Source organism: Pleurodeles waltl, chromosome 7, assembly GCF_031143425.1.
Source record: "Pleurodeles waltl isolate 20211129_DDA chromosome 7, aPleWal1.hap1.20221129, whole genome shotgun sequence".
Classification (NCBI taxonomy): domain Eukaryota; kingdom Metazoa; phylum Chordata; class Amphibia; order Caudata; family Salamandridae; genus Pleurodeles; species Pleurodeles waltl.
Window position 1 is genome coordinate 1137138568 of NC_090446.1, and position 20049 is coordinate 1137158616.

General features: G+C 48.3%; 1 protein-coding gene across 5 annotated transcripts in view; it reads right to left on the bottom strand.

The window, feature by feature from the left end:
• The window catches only part of UNC13D (unc-13 homolog D), an 876342-nt gene that overhangs the window by 253752 nt on the left and 602541 nt on the right, over nt 1-20049 (bottom strand). For all 5 annotated transcript variants that reach the window (XM_069200183.1, XM_069200186.1, XM_069200185.1 and 2 more), the window contains exons 25-26: nt 16222-16290; nt 5541-5620 (exon numbers count right to left, since the gene is read on the bottom strand). In XM_069200183.1, the coding sequence (XP_069056284.1) occupies nt 5541-5620; nt 16222-16290 (149 nt within the window). The remainder of the gene's footprint in view (nt 1-5540; nt 5621-16221; nt 16291-20049) is intronic.

Consider the following 20049-nt stretch of genomic DNA (forward strand, 5'->3'; position numbering starts at 1 on the left):
GTTCTCTCAGCAGAAGTAGATGGATTTTGGAAGAAAGTCGGTAAGGAGATGGTCTGGTTTACGTGAAAGTCTGAAATGACTTTAGGTAGAAATTTAAGATGTGTTCTCATTACTACTTTTGAGGAATGAAAAACTGTATAAGGTTCTTGAGCGCAAAGGGCCTGGATCTCACTAACCCTGCGAGCTGAAGTGATTGCTACAAGAAAGGCAGTTTTCCAGGTAAGATGCTGGAGGGATGCCTTGTGTATGGGTTCAAAGGGGTGTAGCATCAGACGCGAAAGGACTATATTAAGCTCCCATGGAGGAGATGGACGTCTAATAGGAGGAAAAACCTTTTTTAAACCTTCTAGGAAATATTTTATGATTGGAATCTTAAAGAAAGAGGTTTGGGAAGGAGTTTTCCTATATGCTGTTAGTGCTGCAAGGTGTACTCTGATTGATGACAACTGTAAGCCAGACTTCGCCAGGTGTAATAAATATGAAAGAATAGCTTCTTCTCCGCATGTCGTTGGGTCAAAGTTCTTGTCCAAACACCATATGCAGAACCTTTTCCATTTGAAGGCATAAGCTGTTCTTGTGGAAGGGCGTTTTGCCACCCTTAGAATCTTCATGCAGTCCTGATGAAGATTAAGGTGACCAAACTGCACTAGCTCAGGAGTCATGCTGCCAAATTCAAAGACGAGCGGTTGGGATGTCTCATCTGGCCTCGAAACTTCGTGAGAAGGTCGGGCGGCAAGGTAATCTGATATGTCGACGGAGTGATCGGTGAAGAAGGTCTGGAAACCACCACTGGCGTGGCCACTCCGGGCGATGAGAATCATCTTGGTGTTGGAGTGGGACAGCTTGAGGAGGACTGTCGGTATCAGGGGAAGTGGTGGAAAGGCGTAAAGAAATTTTCCTGACCAGTTTATCCACAGGGCATTCCCCAATGTTCCTGGATGGTAGTACCTGGAGGCGAAGTCTTGGCATTTTTTGTTTTCTGGGGTTGCGAATAGGTCTATAGAAGGGGTACCCCACATGGAGAAGATGGAGAGGACGACGTTGTCGTGCAGAACCCACTCGTTGTTTTCGTCCATTGCTCGACTAAGGGCATCCGCTTGGACATTCTGTATGCCTGGAAGGTGAGCTGCTACTATTGTTAAGTTCCTGGCTAGAAGCCAGTGCCAAATTGTTTGGGCCTCTGTAGACAGAGTCCTGGATCTGGTGCCCCTTTGTTTGTTCAAGTAATACATGGTGGCCATGTTGTCTGTTTGGACAAGCAGAGTTTTCGCAGTCAATGCGGGGAGGAAGCCCTTGAGCGCAAGATGGACTGCACGTAACTCTAGGACATTGATGTGATATAGTCTTTCCCTCTGCGACCAAGAGTCTTGAATCTGAAGGTGATCCATATGCATTCCCCATCCGAGCAGCGATGCATCCATGACTATGGTCTGAGTGGGAGGCTGTTGGTGGAATGGCATCCCTTTCAGGAGATTGCTCGGAGAACACCACCACTTGAGGGATTGAATGGCATGGGGAGAAAGAAGGATGCTGTTCTCCCAATCGTCTAGTAGTTGATTCCATAGATTTTCTAGGCACTCCTGTAAAGGTCTCATATGGAGGCGAACGTTGGGAGTGAGATAGATGCAAGACGCCATCGACCTCAGGAGAGAGGACATCGCTCTTGCAGTAGCCTGAGGGATTTTTTCAAGCAGCTGGCACTTCTGGAGGATTGATAAACATCGTTCCTCCGAAGGAAACACCTTTGCTTGAGTGGTGTTGATGATGGCGCCTAAGTAGTGCAACCTCTGTACAGGTGATGTTGTGGACTTGGAGAGATTGACCTGAAGACCCAGTCTCTGGAGAAGATGGTAGGTCCAATTGAAGTGCTGTTGGGCTTCTAGGTATGTGGATGCTTTTATGAGCTAATTGTCTAGATAGGGATAGACGAAGATCCGATGTTTCCTTAAATGGGCTGCCACTACCGCCATGCATTTGGAAAACATCCTCGGTGCTGACTTGAGGCCGAAGGGTAGCACTGTATACTGGTAATGGCTTTTTCTGACGAGAAATCTTAAGAACTTCCGATGTTTTTTTACCACGGGAATGTGGAAGTAAGCGTCGCGGAGATCTATTGAACAGAGCCAATCGCCTTGATGAAGTTGGAGATAGATTTGGTGTAAGGATAGCATTCTGAATTTTTCTCTGCAAATCCATTTGTTGGCTATTCTTAGATCGAGAATGGGTCGGAACTCGTACTTGTCTTTCTTTGGTACCATAAAGTACCTCGAGTAGATTCCCTTTCCTTGCTGGTTCATAGGAACAGGTTCTATCGCCTTCTTTTGAAATAGGGTTCTTACCTCTACTTTGAGAGCGTCGAGGTGGTATTTCACCGGTTTGGGTGGAACAGAAGGCGGAGGGTTTATGAACCAGAGACAATAGCCATTCTGTACAATATTCAAAATCCAGGCGTCTGATGTTATGCGTTGCCACTCTTCCAGATGATACGAAATACTTCCCCCTACCGGAGGGGGTAACGGAGGAGGGGGATTCAGGGTTTAGACGCCGATGTTTGACGGCCTGTTTGGGCGGTTTGTGGTGTGGAGCAACCCCTTGTTTGTTTTCGCTGGGTTGAAAAAGGTCTCTGGTGTTGCTGGTGCTGGGATCTCGGAGGCATCCACTGCGGTGTTTGAAGCCTTTGAGCGAAGAATCTGCGGTGGTAGGGACGGAATGTTTTCTGTTGTTCCCCTGGCTTCTTGATGCCCACTGCCTTCAGAGTGTCTAATTCTGTCTTCATCCTAGACATCTCGTCGTCAGTATGAGACCCAAACAAAGTGGAACCTGAAAAAGGAAGGTTTTGTATCCTCTGTTAAGCTTCTGGCTTGAGTGAAGTAAGGCGTAGCCAGTAATGTCTTCTTAAGGATATGCCATGAGAATAACTATGTGCAGATAACACAGAGGAGTCTGCAGCCGCACTAATCACTTGGTTGGAGACCATGGCGCCTTTGTTTACAATCTCCAAGAAATCCTCCTTTTTGTCTTTTAGAAGGTAATCGGCAAATTGTAGCACAGAATCCCAAAGGGCACGATCATACCTGCCCAACAGGGCAGTGGCACTAGCCGCTTTCATGGTGATGGCTGAGGTTGAGCAAACTTTGCGGCCTGCGCCATCAATTTTTCTACTCTCCTTGTCTGGTGGAGAAGAAGACGACGGAGATGTTGAATGCAACTTTTTAGCAGCCACGATTACCATTGAATCGGGCGCTGCATCCGCTCTCAGAAATAAAGGGTCCTGCTCCGGAGGACGGTATTTCTTTATGAGTCTGGAAGGAGCAGTCTTGGTTGTGGACGGTGTAAGGAAAACGTCCATTGACGGTTCAAGTAACCCTGGGACCAGCGGTAGTAATGGTCTAGCCGAAGATCGCTGGTGTAATGTCTCAAATATGACAGAAGTTGTTGGAGTGGGTACTGCCAGAGGGATGTTCAGCTTGGTAGCACCGCAAATTAATACCTCTTGAAAAGTATTCACATCATCTATGGGAGAAACTCTCGGAGACGGGGAGTCCGATAACGTCGGAGAGTAATCTCTTGTGGATGAAGAGGAGTGTCTATGGTGGGGACGAGGAGACCTGTGATCCGAGTCATGCCAATGACGGTGTCTAGACGCAGATGAACGTTTAGAAGAATGATATGATTGTCTCGTGGATTCTGCAGGAGTCACTGGGGCGGCCTCCGAAAGAGGTACCGGCGGAGGAGCTGTAGATGCCAGAGGTGTCGGTGGTAGAGGAGATGGCTGAGGAGAATGCTGAGGTGAAGATGGCAAGAGAATCAGAGAAGCCGAGGATTCCGAGGTGGTATAGACCCTCCTTGGTCTCTTTGAATGCCTTCTCGACACCAACAAGCTTCTCGACGTCGAAGTACGACGCCGACATGTACTGCTCGACGTTGCCTCCTCTCGCCGTTGAGAACCCCTCGACGGCGATCTGCCTCGACGTCGGTGTGATGTCGTCGATCGTCTCCGATGGCGAGTACTGTCCCTCGACGTCGATCTTCCCCTTCGCGTCGACGGTGACCTGGACAGGGAACTTCTCGACGGCGAATGTCTACGCCGTCTCGTCGATGATAACGCTCTCGACGGCGAGCGATGCCTCTTCCTCGACGGCGAGCTGGTTCTCGACGGCGAGCATGTCGGTGCCGTTCCTTGTCTCGACATCGATGCTCTCAACGTCGTCAGCGACCTGTGACGTTTTTGAGCAGATCTGGAAGCTGCTCCAGAGGACAAAGTGAGAGCCCTGGTAGAAGACTGACCTTCTCCTCGCTCTGTGGTGGATTGTCTCCTCCGTCTACTGTCCTCCTTGGCTTGAAGACGAATTTTCTCCCTGTCACGAAGGGTGCGCCTGGAGAAGGTTTTACAAATGTCACAGGCATCAGGTTTATGAGATGACGGCAGGCAAATAATACAGACTTGATGTGGGTCTGTTTTGGCCTTTTTCCTGCCACAGCTAGGGCACTTATCAAACAGAGAAGGCATTTTGTGGAAAAAAGCCTCACATTTCTGTCAGAATTTGACCAAAAAAAAAGGACAGAAAACATTCACTCTGGGTGAAAAACGTTGAGTGAAACAGAAATCCAAAGGATTTTAGTTGAATTCTAGTAAAAAAAAACTATAAATAGGTGGAGCTCAATGCTTCAGGGTCCTGTCATAAGGAGCCGGAAAAAAAAACTGAGGCAACTGCCTTTTGCTATGCACGATGGGATACAGGAAGACTTTCTCTTCTTAAAGGCACAGCTCTACTTACATTCTGTATAATGGCAGCCTATGTGCTACACTGCCCTGCATTGTTTCATCCTTATTTTGAAGTTGTAAAAAGGTTTGTGAAAGATGTTTTCTACTTCATCTCTAGAATAAACATGTTTTTAAATGTATATCTATACTACAGTATCCTTTTTTCAACCAAAAGAATGAACAATTTGGCCTTTGTAGCCGTTCCTCTAGGCTGCAAATTGACATTTTTAAGTGACTTTGCAGGCCTTCCTCAAGAAGGGGGAACATCTACACTTAAGAATACACTTCAGAACAGTGCTTCAGGGTCCCCGCAGGCGTGCAGAACTATTCAGTGCTTAGGACTATACATGGAAATCCCCTACGAGAGAATGGAAAGAGGCATAGAAAAAGAAGTGAAGGAGAGACAGAATGCAAGAATGATGAAGGGCTGGACAGAGAGAACAAGCAAACAAAGAAAAGGCAAGGAAGTTCAGTCAAGAGAATAGAGAAAGTGAGTAAACAATGGGAGAGAAAAAGAAAGTAAGATTTATAGGGCAAGAAGAGAGGAATGATGGCAAGTAGTAAATGTTTACGGTACAATGTTGAAAATAGGGAAGGGAGGCATCTGGTGGGTTCAACAGAGCAGAAGCTGAGAAGAATGGAAAAAGTAAATGAGAACAAAGTTATTTCACATCAGAGGAATTTGAGCAAGAATGCAGACAAAGAGTACAGAAATGGGTGAACATGGGAGGAGACAATTAACAAGCTTAAATAGAAGTGGGCAGGATCCTTTTACCTGTTGAAGTTCTCTTCTACCAGGTTCTCATTCATGTATTTCAACTTTAGCTCCAAGAACTTCATCAAGGGAGCGATACACTGTGAGAGGGGACCATTCAATTAAAAAAAAAAAAAACTTTTTATTAAACAAGTCACGGCGTACAGTGGATCATTCAATTTAAAAACAGCAATCATCTTGTATGCATGTAATCCATAGGACAATACTTCTTCACAATTGATACGCAGAATAAACAGTGGCAGTTATTCTTAGACCTTCCTGTAACCCTCAGGCCTGGTGCCATTCCACCCTAGCACAGAGATCTTCCAATCAAAGACCCACACCATCCTTTCGCAAATCCCATGTATGGTATTCCAAGGGCCCCACACTTTACCACATTTTTTGGAGCAACCTCTACTCTGATAAACTACTTGTTCCACACATTGACACCAGTCCATGTCAGAGTTACACTCTGGCACACTCAGAGGTTGGGGGGCTCCCCATTCCCTGGCCACATTCCTTTTGGCAACCCCGGCTGCAAGCCAAAACCATGTGCATTGGTATCATGTCCATGAGGATTCCTCTGCTATCGACAGGATAAGCCACCTAGGGTCGCAAGGGACTGATGCCCCCTGCACCTGAGACATTTTACACACCACTGCTCCTGAGAAGAGCTGTATTTGGGGATACACCCAGAGTATACGGTAGAATGTACCCATCATCCCTCACCCTCTCATGCACAACTCTGTGTTTACCCAACCCATCTTTCAGAGTCATACCTGGGAGAAGTCGGATCTATGCAGTATCCTAAGCTGTACTAATCAGAAGCGGGCCTGTACAGTATAGCTATTTCACATGCACTCATCTTGGCATCAGCCCTGTCCTCGTCATCAAGGGGTCCCACTTCCTCCATCCATGTCTTCCTCAATTTCCCTTTGGGGTCCGGTGAGTTAGTGATCAGTTTTCTGTAGATGGTCGAGATTGCAAGTTTGCGTAGTGGTTCCGCAAGAACCCTGTCCTCCAGAGTTGTTGCCTCTGGGAGTTGTTCCCCCTCCAGTATGGGTCTCAGGAGTATGTGTGTAGGAAGGTACCCTGTTTGTGGCATGGTTAACCCCACTTTTTGCCTGCTGTTAGTGTGTTTTGACTGTTTTCACTGGCTTCCTGCTAACCAGGACCCCAGTGATTGTGCTCTCTTCATCTAAATTTGATTGCTTAGGACTTTGCATACCACACAATTGGCATACTGGTGCCCCTATGTAAGTCCCTAGTATATGGCACTTAGGTACCCAGGGCATTGGGGAATCAGGGGATCCCCATGGGCTCCTGCATGTATTGTGCCACCCATGGAAGCCCATGCAAAATGTGTCTGCAGGCCTGCCATTGCACGCACCCTTTCAATACAGGTCACTGCACAAGGTCACTGTAAGTCACCCCTACGGTAGGCAGTCCAAGCCCAGAGGGCAGGGTGAAGGTACCTGTGTGTGTGAGGGCACCCATGCATGGGCAGAGGTGCCCCTACAAACTCCAGCTCCATTCTACTGGACCTCGTAAGTGCTGGGAAGCCATTTTACCCAGATCACTGCCTATGTCCAGCTATATGATGTTAACTCAGAACCTGGACATGTTTGGTATCAAACATGTCAGAATCATACCCCAATACTGTTGCCAGTATTAGTTCTATGATTCCATGCACTTTGGGGGCTCCTTAGAGGACCCCCAGCATTGCTCTTGCCAGTCTTCTGGGGTTTCCAGGCAGCCCGCCCTGCTGCCACCCCTGAGATAGGTTTCTGCCCTCCTGCTGCTTGACCAGCTCAGGCAGAGGAAGGCAGAACAAATGATTTCCTGTGGGAGAGGGAGGCAACACCCTCCCCCTTGGAAATAGGTGTTACATGGCTTGTGAGGGGTAGCCTCCCCAAGCCACCTGTATGCCTTGCAGGGCACATTTGGTGCCCTCCTTGTATAAGCTGGTTTGCACCAGTTCAGGGGACCCCGGTCCCTGCTCTGGCACACGACTGGACAAAGGAAAGGGGTGTGATCACTCCCCTGTCCACCACCAACCTATGGCCGGTGCCCAGAGCTCATCCAGGTGGCCACTTGATTCTGCCATCTTGAATCCAAGGTAGGCAGAGGCCCCTGGGAGCATCTGAGTGGCCAGGTCAGGTAGGTGACGTCACAGCCCCCTCCTCTTAGGTGCTCACGCTGCTGGGTGACCAATCCCCCTTCCTGGGCTATTTAGGGTCTCCCTCTTGGGTGCGTCCTCAGATTTGACGTGCAAGATTCCAGCAGGACTTCTCTGCATTGTTTAATTCATCTTCTGGGCACTGGGACTGCAACTGGACCCTCCAGGAACCCACAGTCTGCAACTTCAGCGACGACTCCAGTCTGCAACATTGTTTCTCCGACTCCTTCCAGCAACTGCAACATTTCCCCGGCTGTGCATCCTCTGAGGGCGATGAGTTTTCAGACTGCACAAAAAGTAAGACGGAATCTCCATTGGAGTGAAGCAGTCACACCCCTGCATCCGCAGGCACCACCTGCGACGACGACTGGCTGCGTGGATCTTCGCCCCTCCTGAACTGCATGCATCCTGCATCACATGTGGTGGTCTGGAGTGGTCTCCTTGGTCCTCTCTACCAGCTGTCCAATTTGGGAGATGGTAAGCCCTTACCTCTCCTTGCAGGACAGTACCCCTGTGCACCGCGACTCTTGCAGCTACCAAGGATTGTCTGTTCCTTCTCCAGGGGATCTTGAGGCTTTGTGTAGCCCGGGCCCCAGCACTCCCTCCTGCAAAGTACAGTCTCCTGCCTGCTACTCCAGTGACATGGGACTCCTCTTCAGGTGTGCTGAGAAGGCCTCACTGCGACTCCTGTGTCTGCAGCCAGTGGGTTGCCTGTGGGGGCTGCCTCCTCTTCTTGTGACTCTCCCAGCTGCAGACTTTCCTCCTTGGGCCGAGTACCCTGGATCTTTCTGGTCCTCTTCAGCCTTACAAACCTTCTTCTCCATCTACTGCATTTACTAAGACTTGTTGGTGATTTTCCAGCACCACTGACTGACTACGTCACGACCACCGATGTGGGACATCACTTGCATCACTCCTGGGACTTCTCTTCAGCTCCTGTGCTGCATTGCTGACCTTCTTCGTCCAGCATCAACCTGGTCCTGCATCCACAGAAGGGTGGGTAGTGGCTCCTGCCACAATAGGACACTCCAACTGTAACTGGACTTGGTTCCATTCCTTTGCAGGTCCTCTTCTGTCAGGATCCACCTTTGGGTTCTTCCAGTCTTGGCTGGGTCTCGCACAATCCTTTTGCAAAGTCCTCCTGTTTCTTTTGGGGAAAATCAGGTACTTACCTATGCTCTTCTGGTCGCTGGGGTCACTCTGGTACTCACCTCTTGAGGTTCCTATTTCCTCCAGCTCCCTTCTACTGATTCCACTTCCTTGGGAGGGGGACTGCCTTTAACATTCCACTTCTGTAGTATATGGTTTGGCCCTCCCCTAGGGCCCCCACTATTTCCTATTGCTTTTACCAATGCCTATTGCTTTCTATGCTATTTGCTGATTGCTAATGTGTATATAATAAGTTTGTTTACGTACCTCCAGTTGGGGGATTGCCTATTCAATATTCTAGTATTTATGTTACCATAATAAAGTACCTTTATTTTTGTAACACTGTGTGGTTCGTTCATGTGTTTAAGTGCTGTGTGATTATAGTGGTATTGCCTAAGCTGTGCATGTCTCCTAGATAACTCTTGAACCTCATCCACAGCTACCTCTAGAGAGCCCTGGCTTCCTAGACACTGCCTACACTCACTAATAGGGGATACCTGGACTGGTATAAGGTGATAACACCGTAGGTGTTCACCACACACAAGGCCAGCTTCCTACAGTGTGACCCAATTTTAAGTATTTATACCGTTCAGTCCCCGTCAGGTTGTATTCCTGCTGTAATGTCTCAAAGGGAATAAAGGTGTTGTTTCGTCATGTCTCCCAAGTTTTCTATACCAATTTGCGCTCCCCCTCTACTGTAGGAGTTCGCAGTCCCAGAGTGGGGTCTGTGCCCTGAGTGCCCCCCTACCGCCTAGGTTACAATTTGCATCTTTCCAGCTTGTAACACCGTCCGACTCGTCTGTTGCTGTATAAGGCCCTCTCGAATCCCCTGAAGTCCCATGGCTGCTCCATTAATTCCGTAGGCTGGTTCTGCTTGATCAGCAAATGCCCATTCGTATTTCACCACCAACTGCGTTACCCCATAGTACAAAAGTACATCTGAGACTGCTAGGCCCCTGTCACAGACTCCTCTCAGGAGCTTCCGCAACGTGATCCGTGGGGCACTCCCAGCCAATAACAGTGTGCATAATTTAGAAAATGTCTCAGCCAGCAGAGGGAAAGGTGTGTTCTGAAAGAAATACAATAGGCCGGGCAGGGTCATCATTTTATATAACGCCACTCTGCCCATGAGCATGAGTGGAAGGTTCCTCCAACATCTGTCAGCAGTCTCTCCAACTGTGGGCCAAATGCCGATGGAGGAATTCACTTTAGTCCTGCGTGGCATATATCCCAAGATATTTAAATCCCTCTGTGTCAACCGGTATCACGCATCGGATAGTGAGCCTGGGGACACTTCCCACTAATGGGTAAAGGAGGGACTTGTCCCAGTTAATGCAGTATCCCGAATGTTCCCCAAAGATTTGGAACATTTGCATAAGCCTGTCAATCAAGAGGGACGGATCCATAACATATAGTTTCACATTGTCCGCATACAGAGAGATATACTCCTCCCATCCCTCCGTGCCCGGAATTCCCTGGGTCAAGGGATCTTGAAGTACCCAGGCGGCCAACAGCTACAGGTACAGCGCAAACAACATCGGGGACAATCGAGGAGATGACCCTCTGTAGCCTATTTGCCAGGACTTTGGCCAATATTTTCACCTCCACTTTTAGGAGGGATATCAGCCAGTATTACCCACAGTCCATTGGTGGCTTCCCTTTCTTGTGGATAACTACAATTGTGGCTGTACTTTGATCCACCAGCACAGTCTATGGACTGTCAGTGCATCATGGTACATGTCCATCAGATGATCCACTACTGTGCTCACCATCCCCTTATACAATTCGACTGGGAGTCCATTGGGCACTGGGGGCCTTGCCAGACTGCAATGCCCTAAATGCCTGCCCCATTCCCCTCTGTTGTCAGGTTCCCCTCCAGGGCCACCCTATTGTCTATTGCAAGTGTCACTAAGTGGATGTCTCTTGGGAAGTCATCACAGGCTGAGTTTGTCACGGTCGCCCCAGAAATGTACAGGCGTTTGCAGTAGGTTTCAGGTAGGTCCACACTAATCCGCTGTATCTCTCCCTCCTCTTTCAATACCTCTCACACCCATCTCCGTATAACTGTCTCTGTGTGGCTTGGACATATAGTCAGGCCTATTTCTGCCAGGTCCCTCGGATCTGCCTGCTTTGCCTGTAGGCTGCGCCAAAGCTCTGGGCTAGTATCTATTGGGAAACAGTCAGGAAGGACCCATATGTCCCTTTCTAGGGCTTCAAATTGTATTTTGTTTTCTTTCTTCTTGCCCCCAGCCAAAGCCTGAGCCTTCCCTCAGATCACGGTCCTAAAGGCCTCTCATAGGATGCAAATAGAGGCCACTGTATCCTTATCTTCCTGGAAGTAAAGCTCTGCCCCCTCCCTAAGCCTCTTCCTAACTTCCGCCTCTTTCACGTACCACATGTCCAATCTGGGTGCTAACACCTGGCCCCCTCAGAGATACCATCACTGGTAAGTGATCCAAAATCCCCCTAGACCTGTGACTCACCTCAATGAATAGGTCCTCATGAAGTTGTTGCGTATAAATTTGATCAATGCGGGAGAAACTCCAATGCGGAGTGGAGTAGTACGTATATTCCTTGAGGTATGGGTGTTGTGTGTGCCACACTTCCAACAGGCTCATAGCATCTACAAAGGACTGTAATTGACCCACCTCTGTCAACGACATTCGATTGCTCAGCTGGTCTTTCCCGGGGTCGCTAGCTGTGTTAAAATCATCCCCCAGGGCTAAAATCCCAGGCAGCAACTCTAAAAACAGGATGCCAACATCTGAAAATGTTGTTCTGTGTAAGCGTGGTGGGATGTAGAGTGAACATCGGTTGAGAGTCATATCCTCCCAGCTCCCCGTGAACAATACATAGCGGCAGAGGAGGTCCGCACATGTGTGGGTGAGCGTGTATGGCCAAGACTCTTTTAGTAGGATCCCTACCCCTGTGGCGTCCATTGAGTATCCAGTGTGTGCCATCAGGGTATACCCAAACCTATTCAGGGACTTATAGTAATTACCTTGCAGGTGAGTTTGCTGCAGCAGATCCACCTCCAGACACAGAGTTGCATTGGAGATACTGCAATACTACTGTACGTTTAATCTTTGCTCCCCAGCCTGTATACGTTCCAGGACCAAACATGCACCAACCTCTTTGTCACTGTTTCCATGTCTTACACCTAAGATAAAGCACCTGCACTTTTATCCCTGGGATCCCATTCCCTAAGGGACTGTTCATACTGTGCTCAGGTGTTCCATACAACCATACTCTACGTACTGCATGCATAGCACTGCAAATCAACTGCCACAACCTATACAACTCAAACTTCCCAAACAACTCCTACCCCATCGTAACTACCCTGCTTCGCCGGTCCCCAAATACCCACTACTTAAACTGGCAGAGAGCATGTCGCCCCATAATTTGAACACACAACCATGGGTAGACTAACATTGCCAGGGCAGCATAGATAATAGTCTCTTGTCCTTAGAGTTACACTTCCCTTGTTATCAGGGGGTATATCACCAGTTCGTCGGTAGGCATTGTAGTACATCTTTGTGCCTCACCCGAGGCGCTGCTCTCTCCTCCTTATGTCGCCTATGTCTCTCTCAGTGCTCCATTCCAATCTTCACTGGACCCGCCAGGGACCGGGTCCATCTCAGAGTCTGATGAGTGTCGGGTCTGGTGTTCTACGCTGGCCAGTGTTCGTTCCCCGGTGCTTTCTCCATCCCCAGGGTCCCCGTAGAGCGGGGTCCACTGCGCTGCACCAGTTCTAGGAGATCTTTGCTTCTCTTGAGTGCCATGGCCTCCTCGCCCCACTTTTTGCAGCCCTCAAGACAGTCCCATACATCCTCTGGGGATGAGATGAGCCAGGTCTTACCATTTGCCACCCAATTGCATCCCGGTCCCTTTAGTTGAAAACTCTTCCAATACGTTTTTGTGGTGTTGTTGCAGGTGGCGGCTGCCAGGCCGGCTCTCTGTGGGCCCTTTCTATGGAGAAGTAATTAGACAATCTCTTTGGACACAGCATGTGCAAGATGAGGTCCTCCAAGAAGAGCTCCACAATGGAAAACCTGTGACTTGAATGTTGTTGTGTCGAGCCAGGCCTTCTTGGTCCTCCAGTTTCTCTGCCACAGAGGATGCTGTTTCGTGAGCACCTGCACTTGGTCTTCCAGCTTTTTGGTCATCGTCTGTAGTCCGTGGATTTGTGTCTCGGTCACGGTGACTTTACATTTGACTTTCCGAAGATCTGTTCTAAGGAGATTGATGTCCATCCTGACTGTATCCAGTTTTGGTTCCAAAGTGCCTCTGAGCGACTGTACAGCGTTCATGATCTCACGGAGTGATGGCTCCTTCTCCATATGGCCCCCTTTAGTCTTTGTGCCCAGTGCGGGCGAGTCTTTCTCGACCCCGGTTGTGCACAGCGGGATGATATACTTGTCCAAGCTGTTGACCTGCGTACCTCCAAGACTCCTACTTTATCCCATTATTCCTGTCCCACTCCTTGCGGCACATGCCCCCCCCATGGGCACTCAAGTCAGTCCCCGTTACAGTAGTCTCTCTGCCCGGAACGGCTCTCCGCCGCCATCTGACTCTTACTGGTGCCTCGCCGGCAGCACCCGAGATCCTGCTAACCAGCACAGTGGGGTAGATCTGATGCTGGTAAGGGGCACATACAGGGGTGGGGGGGGGGCATCCCCATCTGAGCCCCAGCTGCACAATTCTGTCACTCCACCAGCACGATTCCATGGCCTTGGATGGTCTTTTCAGACCTACTCCATCATTTGTTTTACTCTTGTAGCCCCCCTCCTGCTGTGTACTTTCTGCTGGCATACTCCTATGATTTGCTCCCCTGCGGCCTACTTAGTACACCTCCTGCGGTCATCACCCCGGCCGGTCGCCAGAGGGTCCACTTCTATATTCTCAGCGGTCTTGTCTCAGTCTTGTTTCTCGTGGGTGCTGCCACTGAGCCATCCGTGTATTTGCTTAGTTGCTCCTCAGGGCTCCTTCATCACTACAGGGGCCTGGGCGGCCCCCCAGGCCTTCTTGCACCGGTCAGCCACACAACCCCCGGCGCCGACCCCACAGTGCCAACCTCCGATCTCCTTGGCGGGCCGCATCCCTTGCCCCAAGTCCTTCACACACTGGGGGGCCGCGCAGCTCGCCGGGCACAATGGTTCTCACCTCCAGGTAGGTTCTCACCTCCAGGCAGGCCCTACAGCCGCTTCGCACGGGGAGTTAGGTGCAGTCTGTGGGCCACTCCACTCTCTTAGCAGGCTGCTCTGCCTCCATCCACCATCTTTTCCTCCCACACCACCTGCAGTATTCCCCTCTGTTATAGAGGCCCGGGCCACCGCAGCACCTCCGGCCTTCATCAGCCGAGCCTCAGAGAGTGCAGATCACATTTCTGCTGATTGCCACAGACTATGACGGGATTCATGTGTGGATTTCAGGGGTGATATCCACAGTGATGAGCCGCTTAGTTATGCGTCCATCGTGCCCAGTGGCTAGCCACACCCTCGGGAAACCATTCAATGCTGAGCAACTAACTGTGGCATTGGGCCATAGAGGCCTAAATATCGGTGTGAAGGCTGCAGCCACATTAATTTTACAAAAGAAACAAACTATTAAAGTACTGGCAAATGATAAACCATACGATCTGTTGATGCACACTGTGACTCTTTGGACAAAACATTCCATGATTGCAATACACAACATAAGTTTCACATTAAGGAAACTGGCATCTGAAGCTAATTCTGGTCATGAAAAGTTTCCGAACCAACACATGCCTAGTGAACAAACCAGAACACAGAAGTGAAGATGAGAGGATCAACATTGCCAGACTCACAAAATCACACTTTCAAAAAAATGCAAAGATAACGCAAACATTTTATAATGAAGTTCTCAAATTTATAAGTTTGACTGACATTGTGGTTCACAGAAGAAACATCCACAAGGGATCATCATCTATTTTAGAACATTTTCTGCTAGTACAATTGAAGCAGCTCAGAACAGGTACAACCATAACTATCTTGCTCACATCCTCACCAGTTTTCAGGAGACTGAGGTCCCTCAACATTGTGGTACTAAGCCTCAGAGTCAGGTAACATGCCTGCCACAATACTCTGGGGCCTAGGCATGTGGATCATTATAAAAGAGACTCAGAAGATGAGGGCGGGCTTCCTTGTAGGGCTCTAGCTTCCCAACCATCCACTAGCCCTCTGTGCAGAGAAAAGATGAATGACCCTGATTCTCGTTGGGCTTGTTAGAGGAGGAACAGTGCAGTGGGCTTTCAAAGGAATTGGGTTGGACAGGTTTGTGGCTAGGCCTTCAAGGACAAGTGGGGTGCAGGGCGTAGGGAAAGAAATGGTTAGTCTATAACAAAGTGAGGTAGACTATATAGCTACATCCTATGTGTAATTTGAGGAAGAAGAGGATGCAAGGCTATGTGCCTAGGTGATCTGTGGTTATGCTTGATGTAACCCTCATGCTAGTGGGTTTTCTTCTGTAGACAGACATGCATGGTAATGGGCCCCAGTGGAGGGGACAGGGAAAAAGGAGCATGCTTGGAGCTAATTGTGAGCTTAAGGTTGCATGGCAGTAGACAGAAGTAGGGGTTGCTCTTTCACGGTTTTGGTTCTAGTGGCTGTGAGGGAGTGCATGGCCTGGCACTGGGTAGCACTGGAGGATGTCTGGACATGGTGTCCTTAGTGGATTTACAGTCAGCTTTGAGGAAAGAAGATGGGTGGCACTGCAATGCTAGCAGCCAGTAGGAAAGGAAACAAGTAGCTGGCACTACTATGCTGACAGCAGTAGATAAGGATGGCATTTTGCTCACACACAGGCTTTGATGATTAATTAAAGACAGCTGGCAGCGCCTCTTGTGCTGACTGTCAGCTCTGAAGACAGCAGACACTATTAACTGGATATTCAGCTTTCAAGAGAGGAGGCTAACACACAGCTCTACGGGAAGCAGGCACATGGTAGTAATGTACAATTTGTTGAACTACATTATTTAAATACTGTCATTTAAATCTTTGATCGTTAACTAAAACCAATTGCACCCAAGTATACATTTTCATTATGATCACAGTGATCCATTCAGAACAATTTTGTCACCAGAATAAACTACAGTAATGACCATAGCTCACAGGCATGTGGAAAACATTCACCAATAAATTCATACTGGAATTCCTCACAGATCCATTTACTACAAATCAGAAAATAAAAATGCTATGGCATTTAAATATTGGTTAATCTCCCTTTTAGCTGAGAATATTGTGCTCATTCTGCATTTGCATGAAGCTTCTCAACATGACTCTTTCTTTGTCACAAAGTATCAGTCCAACATCTTTAGAACAGGCAAACTAAGAGAGTACATGGTGATACACTTACATCTTCAGGGTCCCTTGAGTCGCTGCAGGTGGACAGACTCTGGATGTGCTTAGCGATACCGTCATCCAACTACCAGACAAACAGACAGCAACATATAAATAGGCTTTTTCAAAGAGAAAAGACAAATAACCGTATTTCCTATTTATTAGCTCAAATCGGCACCCTTTTCCCCATTTAAACACATCCTTAACAGGGGCGGGTACCTCATTAGCCATCCCTCCTTCCCTGCCATTATATGTGCTAGTGAACAACAGTGCTAGTTCGCTGTTCATCATATAAAAATGTTATCCATATCAAGGGGGTCAATTATGATCCCCGGAGGTTCAGACCACCATGCCGGAGGCGGGTGAAAAGACCGCAACCAGCATGGCGGACTGAACCGCCATATAATCCACCACCAGGCTGCCTCCGACAGGCAGCCTGACGGTGGAGGGAATCATTATCCGCCAGGCCAGCTCTGCTGCCCCTCGGATAATGATCCCTTCTGCCACCAGCCTTACCCTGGCGGGTTCCCCTGTCAGCGAAAGGCTAGCAGAAGGGGTGCTCTGGGGCCCCCTTGTGGGCCCCTGCACTGCCCATGCACTTGGCATGGGCAGTGCAGGGGCCGCTGTGCAGTGCCCCATCGCGCAGGTCACTGCCCGATTTACAGGCAGTGATCTGCGCGACGAGTGCAGCTGCACCCGCCGCACAGAGGCATTGACGGCAGCTCCATGTGGAGCCGCCGGCAATGTCCTGGCCCAGCAGAATGTTCTTTATGCGGCCAGCAGAGTTCCAGGGGGGCTGGCGGTCAGTTAAATGACCGCCAGCATGATCACGGTGGTTAACACCGCTGTGTTCATAATGAGGGCATAAGACTGTAGCTGCTCATCAATCCATCCTAATATCCTGGCAAACATGATATCACTAGATCAGTCACATTTGCCAATTCTATAATGACTGCAGCAGGAGAGCAGGTAAGATGGGCAATGATGAGATGGACAATTGTGGGCCTACACAGAGAAAGGCAAGGGATGGGAAGGCCCATCTCCTTATGACTCATCCTCTCACTCAAAAAATTCATCACAGCGTAAGAGGACCAAAATGCTGAGTGGGCCTCACCATTGATACCCAAAGAGAAGAAAAAATACTTATTCTGCGTGCAGATCAGGCCAAAAATGTATCATAAATTACCACATCCCCTCACTTTACACAAATTCTAAAGAGGATACAGGGCACCTGCAAGACAACACAAAATACAGACTGTGAATAAAAGAGAAAATCTTGGAAACACAGTCTAATACAAACATCACCATTTAGAACATGGAATCTTCTTGGAATGATCTTGGAATTCCATGACATAGTATGATATCCCAGGAAGTGGTGACATAGTCATATAAAGGCACAACCCTATGTGTAGATATCAGTGTTTCTTGGAACTCTTCAACACCCTCAGACATGGATCAGCCATGACAGATTGCAGTAAGACAGTGTGCAACATTTTGTTTGGGATCTTTTTAGAACTCTAAAAGCCTGCTTGACAGAACAGCAGTGAGGAATCTGTGTTTACACCAGAAATAGCATTACCAAAGGTAAATGATTTGCTCTTCTGATGGTTACTTCTAGCTGCAGATTCTTAGCCTTTTGAATAGATACCAAAGCATTGGCTATTAAAAGGTGGAGGGTCTGGATAATGATCTTTCACCTACAGGATAGTGCAGGTGAAATTAGCCTCCCTGTGGTTGTTCAGCTAGTGATGCCTGCTGAACTTATGAATGGACGCCCACGTTGCAGTCTGGATAATGTTTAACAATGGAGCACCTCTTGACAATTCCGTAGTTGCAGCTTTGACTCTGGTGGAATGAGCATGAAAACTCTCTGAGGGCTCTTTCTAGCCAGACCATAGCATGTTTTAATACACAGGTTATCCACGTTGAATAAGTTTGCTGTTGTACTGTCTGCACCTTCGTAGCACCAGAAAAGGCCAATATATCGCTCTGAGTTCCAGCAGATTGATGTGATATTGCTGCTCTTTGTCTGACCACAGTCCTTGGGCTTGTAGAGATCCCATGTAAGCCCCCAAGCCCTGAAGCAATGCATCCGTTACCACTGTCTGGGTAGGAATGTTCTGTTGAAAAGGAAACCCCTTCCAACAGATGATGTTGGTGAGTCCACAATTGTAGTGCGTTCTTTGCCACCGGTGAAAGAGTGTTTTTTGTCTCCCCATTTGTCTACAAACTGGCTCCACTGATCATCCAAGTTCTCTTGAAGAGGTCTCATATGTAACCTGGCATTCGGAACAATGAAAATGCAGGAGACCATGGAACCTAGGAGCGACTATTTGTCTGGCCGTAGCACGTGGAGTATGCTGTGACATTTCAGTGCTATTGATAATAGTCTCTCCTCCAAAGAATACACTTTTTCGAGGTGTGGGTCCAGTGTTGCTCCCAAGTAGTAGACCCTCTGGGTTGGAGTCCGTATGGACTTCTGTAGATTTACTGGAAGACCTAGGGATTTGAACAGTGGCGGCTGGTAATTTTAGGAGGGAGAGTGGCGGGCAGCACACTCTCACTCATTCATTCACATACGCATGCACACACATCCATTCACAACACTCATCAACATTCAAACATAGACGCACGCACCACGCATTCATTTAAAAAACACACACACTTACCTTAAGACTCGGAGGTCCCATGAGGGTTGGGACTGCTGCTTTCCCTCACTGGCTGACCTAAAGGATGGGCTGCGGCTGGATTTGAAGGTATCCAGAGTGATTTTTAGGTGCTGCGAGTTTAGGACTGAAATGCTGCCTTTCAATAACCAATTGTCGAGGTATGGGTAAATAAAGATCTTTTTCTTTCTTAAGTGTGCTGCTATTGTTGCTACACATTTGAAAAATGTTCGAGGGGCTGATTTTAGCCCAAGGGGTAGTATCCTGTATTGGAAGTATTGGGATACAACTATGAAGCGAAGCAAGTTGTGGTGTTTCACTACCACTGGGATGTGAAAATATGCATCCTTTAAGATCTCTGGAACACATCCAGTCCCCTTGACATAGTTGGGTAAAGATTTGGTGAAGGGCTAGCATCCTGAATTTTTCTTTTCAAATGTACTTGTTGAGATGTCTCAGATCCAAAATAGGTGTGAAAGCTTTGTCTGGACTTTCTTCTGTACCAGTAAATAGCGGGAGTACACCCCCTTTCCCTTCGGGGAAGCTGGAACTTTCTTTATAGCTCTTTTTTGTAGCAAAATAAGAACCTCTTCCTGCAGGAGAGGCTGGTGATGACAAACTGTTTTTGTTGGTTGCACCGGTGGAGGAGGTCACTTGAAACGTAGAGAATACCCATTTTTGACAATATTTAGCACCCATTTGTCAACACTCGTTTATGTAATCCGTAATACTTCCCACCACTGGAGTGGGTAACAGTATTAGGGGAAGCGAGTCCTCATTGTTTCCCTGATGTTTTCGTTGCAGACTAATTTTGCCTGCTGGAGCCGCGTTTCCTTGTTGTTTTTCAGGACTGGTAGAAAGGTCGTCCTTGTCTTTGCTGTTGTCTTTGAGTCCATTGAGGGTTTTGAACCCTATGCTAGTAGGGACGTCTATCATAGGTCCTATACCTTCTACGGTATTCCTTGTGCCTTTCTAGTCCCACGGGCTTAAGTGTATCTAGTTCTGATTTCATCTTGGTCATTTCCTCATCTGTGTGAGCCCCAAATAACGAATTTCCATTGAATGGGAGGTTCAAAATACGATGTTGTGCCTCTGGTTTGAGACCCGTAAGGCGAAGCCAAGATCAGCGTCTTGCACATATACCATGCGCATATCTGTGAGCAGCCAGATCTGAACCA